This window comes from Engraulis encrasicolus, chromosome 6, assembly GCF_034702125.1.
Source record: "Engraulis encrasicolus isolate BLACKSEA-1 chromosome 6, IST_EnEncr_1.0, whole genome shotgun sequence".
Lineage (NCBI taxonomy): Eukaryota > Metazoa > Chordata > Actinopteri > Clupeiformes > Engraulidae > Engraulis > Engraulis encrasicolus.
Window position 1 is genome coordinate 47447689 of NC_085862.1, and position 15714 is coordinate 47463402.

Consider the following 15714-nt stretch of genomic DNA (forward strand, 5'->3'; position numbering starts at 1 on the left):
CGCCGCAAGTATCCTCCACCACGAAGGTCCTCTGATGTTGTGACCGTTTTAGGATATTTTCATATAATACAGAAATAAGAGCGCGCGCGCGCCTCTGACTGTATCTAGACACGGAGGGAGAATGGCTCCAATATTTATATTCAGCGCCCAGTTTAATTCTGCACTGACAATTTTAAATGTTATGCCCAGATATTCTTTTAACTTGTTGGATATCCTGATATTATGTTTCACTAATGTAAGGAGTAAAACTTCCCGGGTGCTAGCTACATTTAGACTGGGTAAACTCGTGACTTTAATGCCTTCCGAAACGGGCTATTCCAGTGTCTATTTTAGACTATAGCCTTGTGCAAAACATTTTATTTAACATTGCGAATGGGCGGGATGATTTGCTTAGACACGCAAGTGCTTCAGAGCAGCTAGAACTGTGCAAGGTGACTGCTGCAGTTTTCAGCTCAGTCCTCCTGGATAAACACAAAATAATGCCGACGAGAAAGTAACTCCGTTATCTTTTGATGGATTCCCTTTGGGTGCCCGGTTGAGACAGTTTAATTTTCACACCCAAATCAATTCGGTTTTAAGTTATAATTTCATTGTATACTTTTTTATTATTATTTTGATGTCACAGGGCCTATTATTTTGATTGGGAGATCAAGGAACTTTCTGGTGTCGCCGAAACGGCGATGTGCGGTGGGCTCTTTACGCACGGCACCTATGTCCCTTCCATCTTCAGTCAGACTCAAATCGGACCGAAATCAAGTAGCTGAGGTTAAACTGTCGTAAATACACGACCGAACGCGAGAAGCTGAGGTAAAATAGACGTAAATACTCGGGCGGATATCCGGGCACTCACATCCGGCAGCCTACTTACATTGGGTTGCTACAAGCTGCGCTGCCTTCGCATATCTCGAGGATGTGCTGCTGGGAGGCGCAATGGAATAGGGCGTAAGAGATTCTCCTCCATTCATTTGTTGAGAGAAGGCACGCACACACCTAGAGCGAAAACTCTGTCGACAGTAGTGTGTGGGTGGAGTGCATTTTTTCCTGCTATTACTGGGAAAATTGCCCAGCACGTACAATTGCAAGCTTGATAAAGACAAAAAGCAATCGAATTCGTGTTCACCACGCTCTTTGCAAAGTCTCAACAGAAGCATATTTTATGCAAGTGAGTGAACTCGACTCTATACCTCTTTAACAGTTTATTGTATGAGTTGGGTTTGGACTAAGCTAAACGCCTCTCCATTCGAATCCCATCCCCGCCGGTAAGTTGTCTTAGTGCAACCCCCTGCAAGTTGCGCCTCAATTTATTGCAACTTTGGTACTATCGACGATGGAGGTGGGTCATGTATTGTATACTGACGATTGTTGAATCGCTGGTGACGCGTGCTTTAATTGCTCTCTTTTTCAGAACTACCGTTATTTGATCGAGAGTGCCAAAGTGCTCTGAGGAAATGTCTAGAATTTTCCGTGCCGTTATCATGGGTCCACCAGGCTCAGGAAAAGGAACCATCTCTGAGAGAATTGCGCACACCTTTGGTCTGCAACATCTGTCCAGTGGTGACTTTTTGCGAGAGAACATTGCAGCTAGAACTGGTGAGTAATTATCGGTCGAAGTTTTAGCAACTTTTCTGTCGGTGCTTCTCTCCGGGAGGATCTGCGTAAGACCGTAATGCAGTTTTGCGCTGGAAAACAACATTGGATCCTGAAAGGAGAAGGATTTTTTTTCAGACTGAAAGTTCATGCAAGGTAAAGGGGAAAGAGAAGTTGCTTCCACGCTGGCACGCAACGCTCTTTTTGCACGCGGCAGGCGTGCAAGCATTTCCCATCTGGATGGTGATTAATTTGGTAAAGCCAAAAAATGAGAATAGAGCAACAGTAACAGGAACCCTATATTTCACATAGCCTATCTTCATTTTGGAATTTCAACAGAACTACTAAAACTACTGCAACTACTTTGAGTGCGCTCCACAGCAGAATTAATCAATGTTGTTGCCTTGTTAATGTCTAACCGTTTTATTTTAACTGGCTGCTAAATGTACCAGTGGGGCAGTGGATATTTAATCATGCCTTTGTATTTCCCTTAGACACCTGCTTTCAAATCCTCTTCCAGCATCCAAGCCGTCTTAAGTGATGTCCAAAATTAATAACTCTAATCTAATAATGTCTTGTCATTGTGCTATAACCTACACCATTCACCTGTGAATTGTGTATTGTGTGTTCATGTTATGACATTATATATTAATTAGTGGTGGGCCGTTATCGGCGTTAACGTGCTGCGATAATGTGAGACTCTTGTCGCGCGATAAAGAAAATATCGCACGTTAATCTATTCTCAAAATATAGGTTTGGAGTTTGGGTATGAACGTCACCAGCGTTTAATTGACAGACGCTTTTAGACTGCGCTCCAGTCGCTTCTCCTCTCTCCACCTGTTGTTTCAGCACTACTAAATATGAAGTGTTTGCAGCTGAAAACATTAATCCCTCTGCCGTGTTAGTTGTTGTTTGAGTGCTTTTTCACAAGTGGTAGACTAAAGAGACGTTATTGTTTGAGGTGAAGCATGAGACATTATTGTGTGTGAGTAGCTACCAGCCCGACATAGCCTACATTTCCTCACACATTGCATAGAATACATCAGCAACTTCCAGAAATCTTGCCTGTGCTATAATTACAAAACATTCCGTGTGATAGTCCTATGCATTTTGAAGATTGTCAAACTGAAACTGTCAATATCTACTCTCGCTGAATGTTTGTGTTGCAATCGCGCACATTTGCGATTCAGTGAGATATTCTCATGTCCGACGGTAATAAACCTCGCGGTTGTCGCGCTTGACTTTTTTTTTTTTTTGCAAACTGAATTCATGTCGAGTTGTAACTCATCTGGCATTCTAACTCTGAAGACAACTGTCAAATCGCAGTGTGCCAGTGCTGTAGGTTCTAGATAGGAATATCCAGTAGCCTGGCTCTGCTGAGGGCTGCTGTGCCCTGGCTGTGCCTACTACGCGCAGAGCTCCTCCCTCTCTTAAAGGAGCCGCTGCTCCTTTTAACAGTCAGTGGCAGATTCTCTCTCTCTCTCTCTCTCTCTCTCTCTCTCTCTCTCTCTCTCTCTCTCTCTCTCTCTCTCTCTCTCTCTCTCTCTCTCTCTCTCTCTCTCTCTCTCTCTCCCCATTAGAAATGAAATGCTGAATTGTTGAGGTAATTTTGTTTAAATAGCCTAAATGTTTGATAGATTTATCTGTATTTGCATCTACAACTTATAGCGCTGTTCATTTTGAAATTTCAGTATCTTATAACTGTAAATGCTTCCTAACATATTGGACACACTTTACACATATTGCTGTGATTTTTTTTCATCTCCAAGTATCAACATGACCATTTTTTGAAGATGAGATGCATTTTGGAAAAAAAGATGAGCTCTGGTCTAATGCGCCATCTGTCTTAAGAAACCCCAAGGTTTTTTCGGCATTATTTCTCTATCGTGCCTATTCTGAATGAGCCATTTTGATATAGATTAATCTAGATTAATCTAGATTAATTTCATAATTGCACTGAGATTAATCTAGATTAAAAAAATTAATCTATGCCCACCCCTAATATTAATATACCTTTTAACAGAGTGTTTTGTCTGTGGCATTTGTTGATCCAGAGGCTGGTGTGCTGGCCAAGACCTACATCGAGAAAGGCCTCCTGGTACCAGATCATGTAATGACGCGACTACTGCTACCCAGACTAGAGGAGATCGCTCGAAGCAGCTGGCTCCTGGATGGTATGTGAATTGCCATGTGTAACTGAGGTGATTTGCGCTAGTTTGCCATTCAGGACTTGAACCCGAGACCTACCAGTCATTGCCCCAGTTTGGGCATGAGAGGCACTGAGCCGCTGAGCTAAAGGTCCAAACCGATAGCTCTGTACAACCGATACTGTATGAGGCTTTGGGAGGGAGGTTTAGTAACGTTCTTCACCGAACTCTGCTAGTTTGCATCCATTACACTTGCATAATTGTGTCAAGGAGGTCAGTCAAAACGTGGAGTTGAATTAGCTGTTGAGCTGTTGTTCAGTGTCTATATCTAATAGTAAGAAAAAAACTCACTATACATTGGATTAGTGTCATCGCTCCAGGACCAGGCCTTTGCAGTGAATATCACGGTAACACTTTATTGTAGTGTTACTACATCTATTACCACTAATACATAAAATGTTAATGCCTGCATAAGTAACTTGTAAGGCATGCACTAAGCAAAAGCTAAGGCCTAGGTCCTTACTAAGGTTAAATTGGTAATATATCCCTCAATGTGCATGTACAAGACATTTGCGAATACATGCCTGACAAATATTTGATTTAGCTTAGTACATGCCTAACAAGGGACTTATACAGGGACATTTTATGTATTAGTGCCAACACTACAATAAAGTGTTACCAATATCACAAGTGATTTTAGATTTAGCAGTGTCATTATTCATTCTGCACCAGGGCTATTTAGTGAAGCTGTTACTTCAGATGGAACAGATGTGAGAGCTCCGGCCGCTGTTCAACTGTAATTACACATTGATGACTGGAAATGGCAGCAGTTTGTAGCGCATGATGGATGCACCCAAGTAGAGGAACACTACAGAGAGGGTGTAGAGTAGAATAGTCTAGAGTATCATTTATTAATCCCAAGGGAAATTAAGGTGTCTAGTAGCATGCGTACATACATACAGAATACACAATTACACACATCATTGCACATATAGTAACCATATAGTACATACATTCAGCCAAAGGCAGATCACACACACACACACACACACACACACACACACACACACACACACACACACACACACACACACACAGCTGTGGTTTGGTGATGAGAGGTATGAGTGATTCATTACATGTGCCGTACCTGAGTTGTACAGAGCACATAGCAGGCAAAAGTGAACAAGTGTCTTAAGTGTCCAAAAAGTGTCCAGGAGTGTCTAACGTCACTGTGCATAGTCGAGAAGCAAACCAGGTTTAAGTATCCATTAACAAAAGAAAGGGGATCACAAGTTACACACTATGTGTGGCCACGCCCCACCTCTGCACACATGCACACACACACACACACACACACACACGCACACACACACACACACACACACACACACACACACACACACACACACACACACACACACACACACACACACACACGCACACAGAAGCAGCATTCATGCAGCATCCATGGAAGTTGGAGGTTGGAGGTGGAGGTTGGGCAGCATAGAAACTGCCCTTTGCCTAGTAAACAGTGTTGAAGTTGACCTGTGACCATTGGATGACCACATGTCCGGGCAACAGAAATGCTGCTGCTACAGATGGAAATTAGCTATTAGCTATAATCTGCCACTAACCATATTTTTACTTGTATAAACAATGACCATTGTGCATGGTCCCTGTTGAACTAAACTAAATAAGCTAAACTAAACTGCTGATGCTGATGCTGCTGCTGCGCGTAGGTGAGGCAGCTTGCCACTACAGAGACAACATAACTGGGCATGCTGCCAGTTATGGATATCATTTTTAAAGAGTGACTCAGAGGGATTATCAACATGTGTGTCAGCCTGGGAAAGGAGCAGTGGCTTTCGCTTCTGATGCACGCTACACAGTGAATTTCATAGTGTGAATGCAACTAACCTTAAGTGTGTTATAATCGACTCCCTTGGGTGTTGAAATTACACTGGAGAATTGCATGTATTTGCAGCAGCTAGAAATATATGTGTAAGTTCCTCACAGCAGCAGTTACTTCAGATAACCCAGCCGTGGCTCTAACTCTTAACGTGGCTGTGCCGGCGACCCAGGTTCGAATCCGGCCTGGGTCCTTTGCCGATCCTCCTCCCCTCCTCACTCACTTCCTGTCTCTCCTCCAAAATCCTATCTCAAAAATAAATAAATATAAAAAAAGAAGTGACTTCAGATCAGTGCACTTGGATGTTGCCGGCACAGTGATTACAGTATTGTGCTGGCACCAAATACAGTAGATGAGCTCCCCTCTCCCCGCATCTTGCTCTCTTGTTTGGAATTTCTGTGAAGTTTATGTAAACACTGAGTTTTAGTAAACACTGACTGTAGCCTGGAATATATGCACTGTTCCTCCAGTGGATTGCTTTACTATTCATTGAAAAAAAGCTGTACTACCATAGTATTACACTACTACAGTGTGACATTAAACAAAGTATTTAGGAATACATTGGGATTTGGTCATCGACATTCAATTTCTGGTAACAACAACCGTTTGATTCAATGATCAATGGTGGTATGTATGAAATATGAGAGATTTTTTTGCCTCATAGTGTACTAGACAGCCCGCTCTATGTCTCCGTTTTTTAGTTGTATGAGTCTGATGTGCCATTTGTAATAGGTCATGACATGGGCCTGCGCAGTTAGTCAAGTCAAGTCGGCTTTATTCTCAATTTCTTTACATTCACTGGTCATACAAAGTATTGAAATTACGTTTCTTACTTTCCCATGCAGACATAGACATACTTTAGGTATAGACATAGACAGTATAGACATCGACAGTACACACAGTACATCTAGAGTACCTATGTACCTATACAATACAGATACAGACATTTAAAGTGCAAGACTGGGCAACAGAAGGCATACAGCACTGTATACATTGCATTTGTGTGTACAGCCATCTCGTCAAACTTGACATCATAAGCCAGAGTGCGCAGCATATTTTGTAGTGGCACGGGGCCTCAGAGCACAGGAACAGACTTCCCTAAAAGCAGTGCCCAAACCACTGCCTTGTAAACGGACTAAATCAGTGCAGCCTCCATGCTAACGCAGGCCTGGAAAGCAGCCCTTCCTGAGTTATTTAGATGATTTTATACCTCCTGGGTTTCTACAGTTGCATGGAACAGCCTGGTTTGTTATTTGCATCCATGCCAGATGTGTAGCAGACTTCTCCAGATAATGTTGCAGCGCCAGCAGGAAGGTCCACCTCCTGGTCCACCTCAAAGGCAAACTCAAGTTCATTGTCAGTTTCTTCAGAGAAAGGACTAAAAACGCTCCTGCCTACTGACCATTTTGCCCTGGATTTATACTTGTGAGTGACAAAGTTGAATCTAATCTAATCGAATTTTGCAGCAGCTTTATTAGCAGCATTTTTGTCTAATCAGTTACTACTCTACTGGGTCATCTCCAACGCACCTGGCAGGTGAAGTGTGCAGGGAGAAGAACATCACAAACTGTCCATTGTTCACATGTAGTGGATGTGCAAAGGAGTCAGTCATGAAAAAGAAACGGCCTCTCATAGTCCCATGCATAGACACAAAGGACAGTGTTCATTGTATGTAGACCATCCCACGTTTGACATTGGTTTGGTGATAACGTTTGATAAAGTTCAGCATGAAGGACAGTGTTGTGGACCTACATGCACATATGTTTGTAACCCTGTTTAGCCCATGCAGACAACATGGAGCTTCACTCACAGATATGAGGAAAGTCATACAGATTACAGGATGATCTATTTCCTGTCTGATGCAGACAGTGGTATTCCTCAAACATGCCGCACAGTACACGTGTGAATACACATACATAATATGCACTGCCCCAAGCTAGCATAACAAACAGTGACATTAACTTGTTGGCACAAACAACATACCCTTAAAACTGCACAACAGTCTTCAAGACATGTTTGGACACCCTCCCAAACCCAAACTCCCCCACCCACACCCTAATGCAGCCCTGCGAGAGAAGAGTTCGTAGAGTAGAATTCCCAAGTCAATATTTAGTAGGTCATAGCACCACCATACCACAGTAGGCCTACCAACCCCATTTTGTAAGAGAGTTGTTTGTGTGTTTAAACTCCCGTGGCTAGCTTGCATGACTCACACTTCCCAAGTCAGTGGGACGCTGAAAGAGGCCCCAGTGTTTTTTTTTTTAACTCGTTCTCTTGCAATCGTAAGAGTTTTTACATGTCAGAAGGCCTTTGGTGGACAGATTTAATTGAGGAAGTAAAACTCATGTATTCCCCAAAGTTCTGCTTGTGCCCATGTGATTAGCTCTGTTGAAGAGATGAATTGACAAGGGGATCCTTTTTGCTTTACTCTAAGAACCCTACACAATAAAGAAAAAAAAAACATGAGGTGTTGATATTTCAGAGTAAACTTAAATATAGAGCATTTACTACAGCCCGCAATGTGTACACAATTTTAAGTACAATTGACTCTGAAAATGATAGACTGCCGAAGAGGTATTATTTTTCAGTGGGACCAAATCTTCTCTGAAATGAAGTTTTTAACACTGCATTTTTACCGTGTAGATGTCCACCTGCATTCCTTGTGCTCAACACCCTTCATCCAGTAGTATCAGTAATCAGGTCAAGAAGAAAGGGAAACATGTTGGCGATTGTACAAAGTCAGTGTCAAGTTTTTCCCTTTTTTCTGTAGAAGGAAACTTTGCCACCAAGTTGTTACTATGCTGAGACTGAGCTGGCCGCTGACCTATAAAGCATGTTGAGACAGTGCTAGATAGGTCCTGGGTTTGAAAAGCAAACATTAACACCTAACTGCTTCTGAAAAGGTACACAGCGAATGCAGCCGAGCCACCCTCTCACAAGTCATCTATTTATAGACGACTATTCTCTCGATGAAAGGTCCTTTATAGGTAACAGGTAGCCTCTTAGTGCAGATGGGCCCTGTCATACGTAACATGCGTAACATGTGTAACATACGTAACACACGTAACATACGTAACACAAGCAACACGTAACAGTTTGGTTCATTAAAATCTTGGTGACAGTAAGCTTATAATGAAGACTTTGCACAAATCTTTATTTATGTCTATGCTTCTCACTTACAACCATGGTGAAATAGAAAACATATATATATATACATAAAATATAAAATATAGGCCTATATGAAAATCTTGTGCAGTGAGGTGTAAATATTATTGACTTGTTAATTTATCCTTATTTTTTCCAAACTACTCCTTCCCCAATAGCCTAAAATTACAGCTTAAACACTTAAGGTATGACCCCTGTTTTACATTCACTGTTACCAAGATGGCAATGACCAAGTCCTGATGTATTGCTAAAGGTTCTGTGCATTGTCATAGTAGTGTAATACATGTACTATGGTAGTTAAGTATTTTCAATGACTTCTACAGTGTTCCACTGGTGTAACAACAAACATTATGTTTGGATATGGATACTCTGCATCAAACACCATAATATTTATTTATACCGTGGCAGGCTTCCCAAGGACATTGGCCCAGGCCCAGGCCTTGAACAGCGCCTGTGACCTGGACGTGGTCATCAGTCTCAATGTGCCCTTTGAGACTCTGAAGGACAGGCTGAGGCATCGCTGGATACACCCAGCCAGCGGCCGAGTTTACAACATGATATTCAACCCTCCTCACGTGAAGGTGAGATGAGGCTTTAACATAGCATGATGTAGCTTGCGTGCAGTTTATAAATAGAAAATATTTAAGTATAATTTCTTATTCTTTTACAAAAGAATTCTAAATGTTTTATAAAAAGACGTGAAATGAGAAGAAATGTTAACATTTACAAAAAAATGTTAATGTTTTGTTCAGTCAGTCAATTCAGTCAATTTTATTTATAAAGCACTTTAAAATACAGCCGAGGTAGCTGTCCAAAGTGCTGGAGAAGTAAGAGGACTTGTTCATAATTAGTTGATTAAGAGTATATAATGTTTTTTGTGCATCCATGATTATTTTGACATGCCTCCTGCTTCTGGGAGCTCTCTGTGCAGGGTGTGGACGACATTACGGGCGAGCCTTTAGTTCAGCATGAAGACGACAAGCCTGAAGCACTGGTGGCCAGACTCCGGCACTACAAGGACGTAGCCAAGCCAGTGATAGACCTTTACAAGTGGGTGAAACATTACATGTCTTTTTAAAAAAATGTGTTACTTGACGCTGATGTCATAAGCATGTCATTACAGTGTCATAATAGTGTCATGGCTGTTGGCCTTAAGTGACGTTCGGTTATGGCAGAGGTTGTCTCTGCCTTAACCGAATGTCACTTAAGGCCAACAGTCATACATTGTTTATGACATGGACATAATGTTTATGACACATGCATAACTGTGCCATGACACTATGACACTGTAATGACATGCTTATGACACCGGCATCAAGTAAAGTGTTACCAAATATTTTTGGAGAGAGAGAGAGAGAGAGAGAGAGAGAGAGAGAGAGAGAGATGGGGGAGGATCGGGAAATGACCCGAGCCGGGAATCGAACCCGCGTCGTCCGTGTAGCAGCCCAGTGCCCAGCCATTAGAGCCACGGCTGGGCCAGTACATGTCTTTTCTTTCTTTTTTTTTGCTTTTATTTCAGATAGGACAGTGAAGCGTGACAGGAAGTGAGTGTGGAGAGAGATGTGAGGTAGGGTTGGGAAATGACCCTGGCCGGACTTGAACCTGGGTGCCCCTGGGCATGCAAGCCCATATGTGGGGGTGCTTAGCGCGCTGCACCACAGCACCCCCCTACAATACATGTCTTTTCTAACTTCACCTTTTGAGTTTAAGCCTTGAATCTGAGGAATAGCAAAAGCTCAAAAATGTTCAGTTTTGGATAAAAAACAAAGCTAAACTCGAGTGAGTGTGCAGACGTTGTATTTTATTTTATAGTTTTGTATGATTCTCTTTGTCTTGCTCCTGTGTTGTGGCTGTGCACACCACTATCTTATTACTTATGGGCTTGCAGTTGTGCTTCAGGTAGCCATGTTGAAAAGACTAAAACATATTGTGTATGAAAATGTCTGAAGTCCATCTATCTTCTACTGTAGTCTGGCCAAGCTGTACTGATTTCAAAGTTCTCAGAGGGCACTGATCAAAGCTAAACTCAATCAGATCACTCATCTTGTGACCTCTTGTGAAATGAAAGAGACATCCAGCTTGGCCAGACCGACTTGGTCACAAGACTTTGTGCAGTAACATGGGAAGGATGGGTGGATCCAGGCTAATTCACACTGTGATTTTTCGTATTTTTACACAGTGAAATGACTTACACTGTCGATAATCCCTGTGTGTGTGTGTGTGTGCGCACGCGCATGCGTGCGTGCTTGCGTGTGTGTGTTTGTGTTTCGTAGGTCTAAAGGCGTCCTGCATACATTCTCCGACACAGACACAGACCAGATCTGGCCTCACATCAGCTCCCTGCTCGGCTCCAAGATCCCAGTACCCACCCCCAGTGCACAGTCCAGCCCAGCGCACTGATGGACAGAGCAAGGTGACATGCCAGAGGAGGGCTAGTGAGTAGGGCTCCACTGCTACACTTACATGTAGGTGTTAGGCCCGGGATATGCTTGCTGCACGATACATATGTGCATGCACATTTCATGCACAAATGCGTTACCATGTGTATTTTATGTCAACTGTCTGTGTGTGTTGGCATACCTGACACAAGGTATACGGACATGTGCGCATGGTGCTATATTGAGGTTGTAGTAGAGTCGAAAAATGGTGGGAAATTTACAATGGTGGTTAATTAGAGCCCCGTTGGCAATCTGCCCCCCTATATGATATCTCCAGTACCACGATGCATAGAACTTTGATACTGTAGGTCTTCAAAACGTATGTGCATTCATTGGCACACGAGTGTGCATGTAAGTTAAGTGACACAGCAAGCATATCCCGGTCCTCAGGTCAACAGCAGTGTCAGAATGCCAGGATTCTAAACCATTTTGTACATGTTGGAGATGTCAGCCTCAGAAACTCAAAACCTCGCTGAGTGTTTGATTAAACCCTTTCCTGAAGCAGCTTTTTTCCCAAAGAGCACACATATGATCTAATATGTAGATCAGCTCTTTCATGAAGTCACCTGAGTTAAGTACGCAGGCAGTACAAAGGCCCTGTTTGCATAATGGATATTTTTATGAATGCTCCTTTTTTCATTCATTTTTAAAATTTTGTTTAGAAAACATTAGGATGAAGAAAACTCTCAATATTTTGGAAAATCTACACTTTTGGGGTCTTTTTTCAAAATATCCATTTGAGGTTGTTAAGTAAGGGATAATTGACGACACGGTGTGCGTATAACAGGAAAAATAATGCACACCAGGTGGTGATGCGGCCACGACGCGAAGCGGAGTGGCCGTTACACCTCGGTGTGCATTATTTTTCCTGTTATACGCACACCGTGAAGTCAATTATCCCGCTTATACCACGGTTGCCACACTGTCTGTAATTTATTTGAGGCATTATTTCGATGCTTTAATTGCTAAAACAAAGGTTTTCTGTAGAACTACTTCCTTCCGCCACAAGAAGGTTCTTTTCATAACTTTCTGGCGAACTGCCGTTGCTAATTCTAAATTGAAGGTTGCTATGGCCAAGACACCGTTGATAGTTCTATCGCATTCGGTTGTCAAGTCAAGAGCCAGTCGTTAATTCTATCGCATTTGGTTGTCAAGTCAGTCGCCTCAATGTTCTACCCATCCGATATGTGGGCGCGTCTGACTTGCCCACTAGATTATGCTACAGTTGGCATGATTCCTACAAATGTACAGATCTCAATGGATAAAAAAAAACCCTGCGCATCTTGGCGACATTCTAAATGCCTCGCCTCGCCATTAACTTCATCAAAACAGGCACCTCGTCAATCTGCTCTCCTCCCATAGGAACTCCCTTTGATTTATTTTCCACTGCGTTCCCATAGTTATTGATCCGAAAATATCCCGTAGGCTACTTTTCACAAGTTACGCTACTCTCTCAACTGATAAACGCTACAACCACAGGAAACATCTCCTCTAGTGGGGAAGAAACGCCCACGTGAAACGGGCGTCCCTAACTTTGCGCAGGGAATCTCTCCCTCTCTCCCTCTCTCTCCCTCTCTCTCTCCTCTCTCTCTCTATCACAAAGTTGACAGAGTGATGGTCAGTTGGGAGAAATAAACATTTTTGTCATTTGATTAGGCCTACTAAGATTTACACCAGATTCACTATACATTGCTGGTGTTTCCAGACGCGCGATGCGACATGTGTCAATTCAGCGCGTAATGCTTGCAACTTTTTTGTGTGTAATTTATGAACGTGCGTGCCTTGGCGCATTTATACACTGGAGTTATGCGGTCAGAAAAGTGACCTAATAGTGGGACTACTTCAGGTGTTCATATATAGACAGTTAATCAACACCCAATTTAGTGCGTCACAATGGGAGATTCCAGACTTCCGTGGTATAAAACTTACTTAACATGTAAATGCAAAAAAAGGTTTGTAAATGTATCCACATATGGCTAAGCAGGCCTGAAATACATGGCAGGTTGTTTTACCTCCGAATAGTTGTTTGAGTTCATGAAGTGCTTTCATCAGGATTTATTGTCTGTAAATAAGGCATGTTGATCCAGGTAGAATAAAAAGGTCACTGATTCTTTTGTTGTGATGCAGCATTGTTGTGACTTGTGATGTTTCGTTTTGCAGATTTGTAAAGGTATGGTCATGATTTCTCAATTTCTTCTTATCTACACAATACACTTGACTGTATGTTGTCATTTATCTATTTTTTCCTCTACACCTTATTTCTTTCTAAAATGAGCACAAAAGGCAAGTTATTTTTATACCAGTAAGACACATGAATGGTATTGTAAAAGATTTGTTCCACATTAATGTTTTTTGTTTCTCGTGTGCAGCTCTTTTTGCCTGATGAAAGTGCACAAAATGACGTAGTCTGCACAAAGAACATACTATATGTAATTGTTTTGTTGCTAGGACCAATGATCTGTATGAGGTGTTAGACCAGGGAAAAGGCGTACCATTTCACTCCTCTGTGGTAGACAAGAGAGATGTGCAATATCAACCATTTCACATTTAACTAGGGATAGTCAATTTCAGCTTGGATGCATATCCGTGGTAAAGCCAATTATTTTTTTTTGTGTGTTATGTAGTCACACTGTATTAGGTCATTTTTGTCCTCTGATTAGATATTCTTGTGTTCCAAAAGGTTTCAGATTCATAAGAGTCACATATGACTGAAAGTAGTTACAGAAATATGTTGATGCTATAACTTTTTTACAGAGTTCAAACTGTCACTAATGATTTCTGGAATCCCGAATCAGAGGTTATGTTTTTTTTTGTTTTCTTTTGTTTGTCTTTATTTTTATTTTTATACATTCCACCAAGGCCTCGACAGTATGTCTAGCTGTGTGGACCATCTACACTCGATTTGTTCTTGATATTTTCGTTGTTTGCCACACAATTTTGTATCAGCCTTTTCAAAGAACATTCCAGTAAATGAAGATGACATATACTGTATGTCGACAAGAACATTATACAAACTCTAATAAATGTATAAATTGGATTTGTGAAGACTGACAAATGTCTTGACTGTGTATCAATGGGCTTCGTTTTCATTGAAAAGATGGCTTAACCATGTTGTGCTAATTACTGTATGTGTCCTGTTGTATGCTGTCAGGAAAATCTGAAGTTGAAGGGGACTGGAAAACACCGGCCAGAGGCATGACATCTTGTCATAAAATGACTATAGGGAAATAAACTAGTTAGGAAACATGTTAAGACAGGCAGATGTTAGATACCAAATGCTATCATGCATATAGAAACTTGTATTAACTACGCTTCAAATGCTGTTATTAGCTGTAAATCTTAGCTGTGTTAGCTGTGACCAAATCCAAAATTCCATCATTCATTCACTCATTACACTGTGTGTTATGCGCTGAAGTTACACAAAGTTGGGGGGGGGTATTTCAAGAACCTGGCTCAGTTGTATACCAGGTGAAGTTCACCTTAAAGTGGTGACCATTCAATTGAAGAGCTTGCATCCCTCAATTTCTTATAGGTACACTGTGTAATATTTTATGCAGTTTTCTTTTCAGACTTCATGCTATCCATTCACAAACGTTACCTTCATCATGAATACTCAACATCACCTGTCTTTGTTATACTTTGCTCATACTAGTAAATGATAGTTTATTATGTTGTGAATATTCATGAAAATATCAAATAGTACTGGCAATTACTATATATATAACACCGTTTTAAAGAGCAGCATAGTTTCTATTATTTGAAAAAAGGTTTGCACACTTCAAAATGTATAGCACAACATTTTTTTGTGCTATACTATTTTTCTGCTTCCGAATCTGAGGAAGACCGAGAGGTCGAAACGTCATTGCCAATGAATGAATAAATAAAAAGAAGAAAAAATAACTTCAAGAAGAAAAATCCAAAGAAGTGTGCGAACCTTTTTTCAAATAATACATAATTTTCTTGTTCAGCACCAGGGATTGTGCACAGGTAACTCTCTACAACAGCATAGTTTCTATACCTACTCTGGCCACCATCTTACACAGTGCACCTTTAAATAAAGGACACCTGTATCATAAGCTATTAGCAGGTTTACCTCTTCCACGCTTTTGGAATAGGCCCTTGTGGGTCATTGTATGAAATTGGCTAGTCTCAAAGAAAATACATTTTTATTATTTACAAATATGTAGTTTGGTAGTGATTTGTTTACTAAGAAATTTATTTTACTAAGTTTTGCAGTGTGACAAAAAAAGAAGCCTTTCTGAAAGAAACAGGAAAGCAGAGCATGTGCACTTTCTCACGTGAACCCAGGACAATTGACGCCTTTTTGCAGTCTTCAGAGCCGGTGTGTGAATGTGAGGATGATGTGTATGCGTATTTGAAAGCACTTTGAGTCAACTGTATAGTTGTGATATTGTGCTATACATTTTGATTGATTGATTGATTGATTGATTGACTTGATTTTTATTCG

The 15714-nt window shown here is 41.3% G+C and overlaps 1 protein-coding gene across 2 annotated transcripts; it reads left to right on the plus strand.

The window, feature by feature from the left end:
- The first annotated feature begins 907 nt into the window (after positions 1–907).
- Positions 908–15417, plus strand: ak4 (adenylate kinase 4). Of its 2 annotated transcripts, none has more exons than XM_063201811.1 (6): positions 908–1162; positions 1406–1590; positions 3642–3761; positions 9217–9389; positions 9740–9858; positions 11082–15417. In XM_063201811.1, exons 2-6 carry the CDS (start codon positions 1449–1451, stop codon positions 11206–11208), a joined length of 681 nt encoding a protein of 226 aa, XP_063057881.1. In that variant the 5' UTR covers positions 908–1162; positions 1406–1448; the 3' UTR covers positions 11209–15417. The 2 variants fall into 2 exon arrangements, with proteins under 2 accessions (XP_063057881.1, XP_063057880.1); XM_063201810.1 differs by having other exon boundaries at positions 909–1259.
- Positions 15418–15714: the final 297 nt, after the last annotated feature.

What these genes read in the sequence shown, in the direction of transcription:
- ak4 (XM_063201811.1), top strand. Translation starts at nt 1,449, where the DNA reads ATGTCTAGAATTTTCCGTGCCGTTATCATGGGTCCACCAGGCTCAGGA. An exon ending in GAACATTGCAGCTAGAACTG is followed by an intron (nt 1,591 to 3,641) that starts GTGAGTAATTAT and finishes TTGTTGATCCAG; the next exon opens with AGGCTGGTGTGCTGGCCAAG. An exon ending in TCAACCCTCCTCACGTGAAG is followed by an intron (nt 9,390 to 9,739) that starts GTGAGATGAGGC and finishes CTCTCTGTGCAG; the next exon opens with GGTGTGGACGACATTACGGG.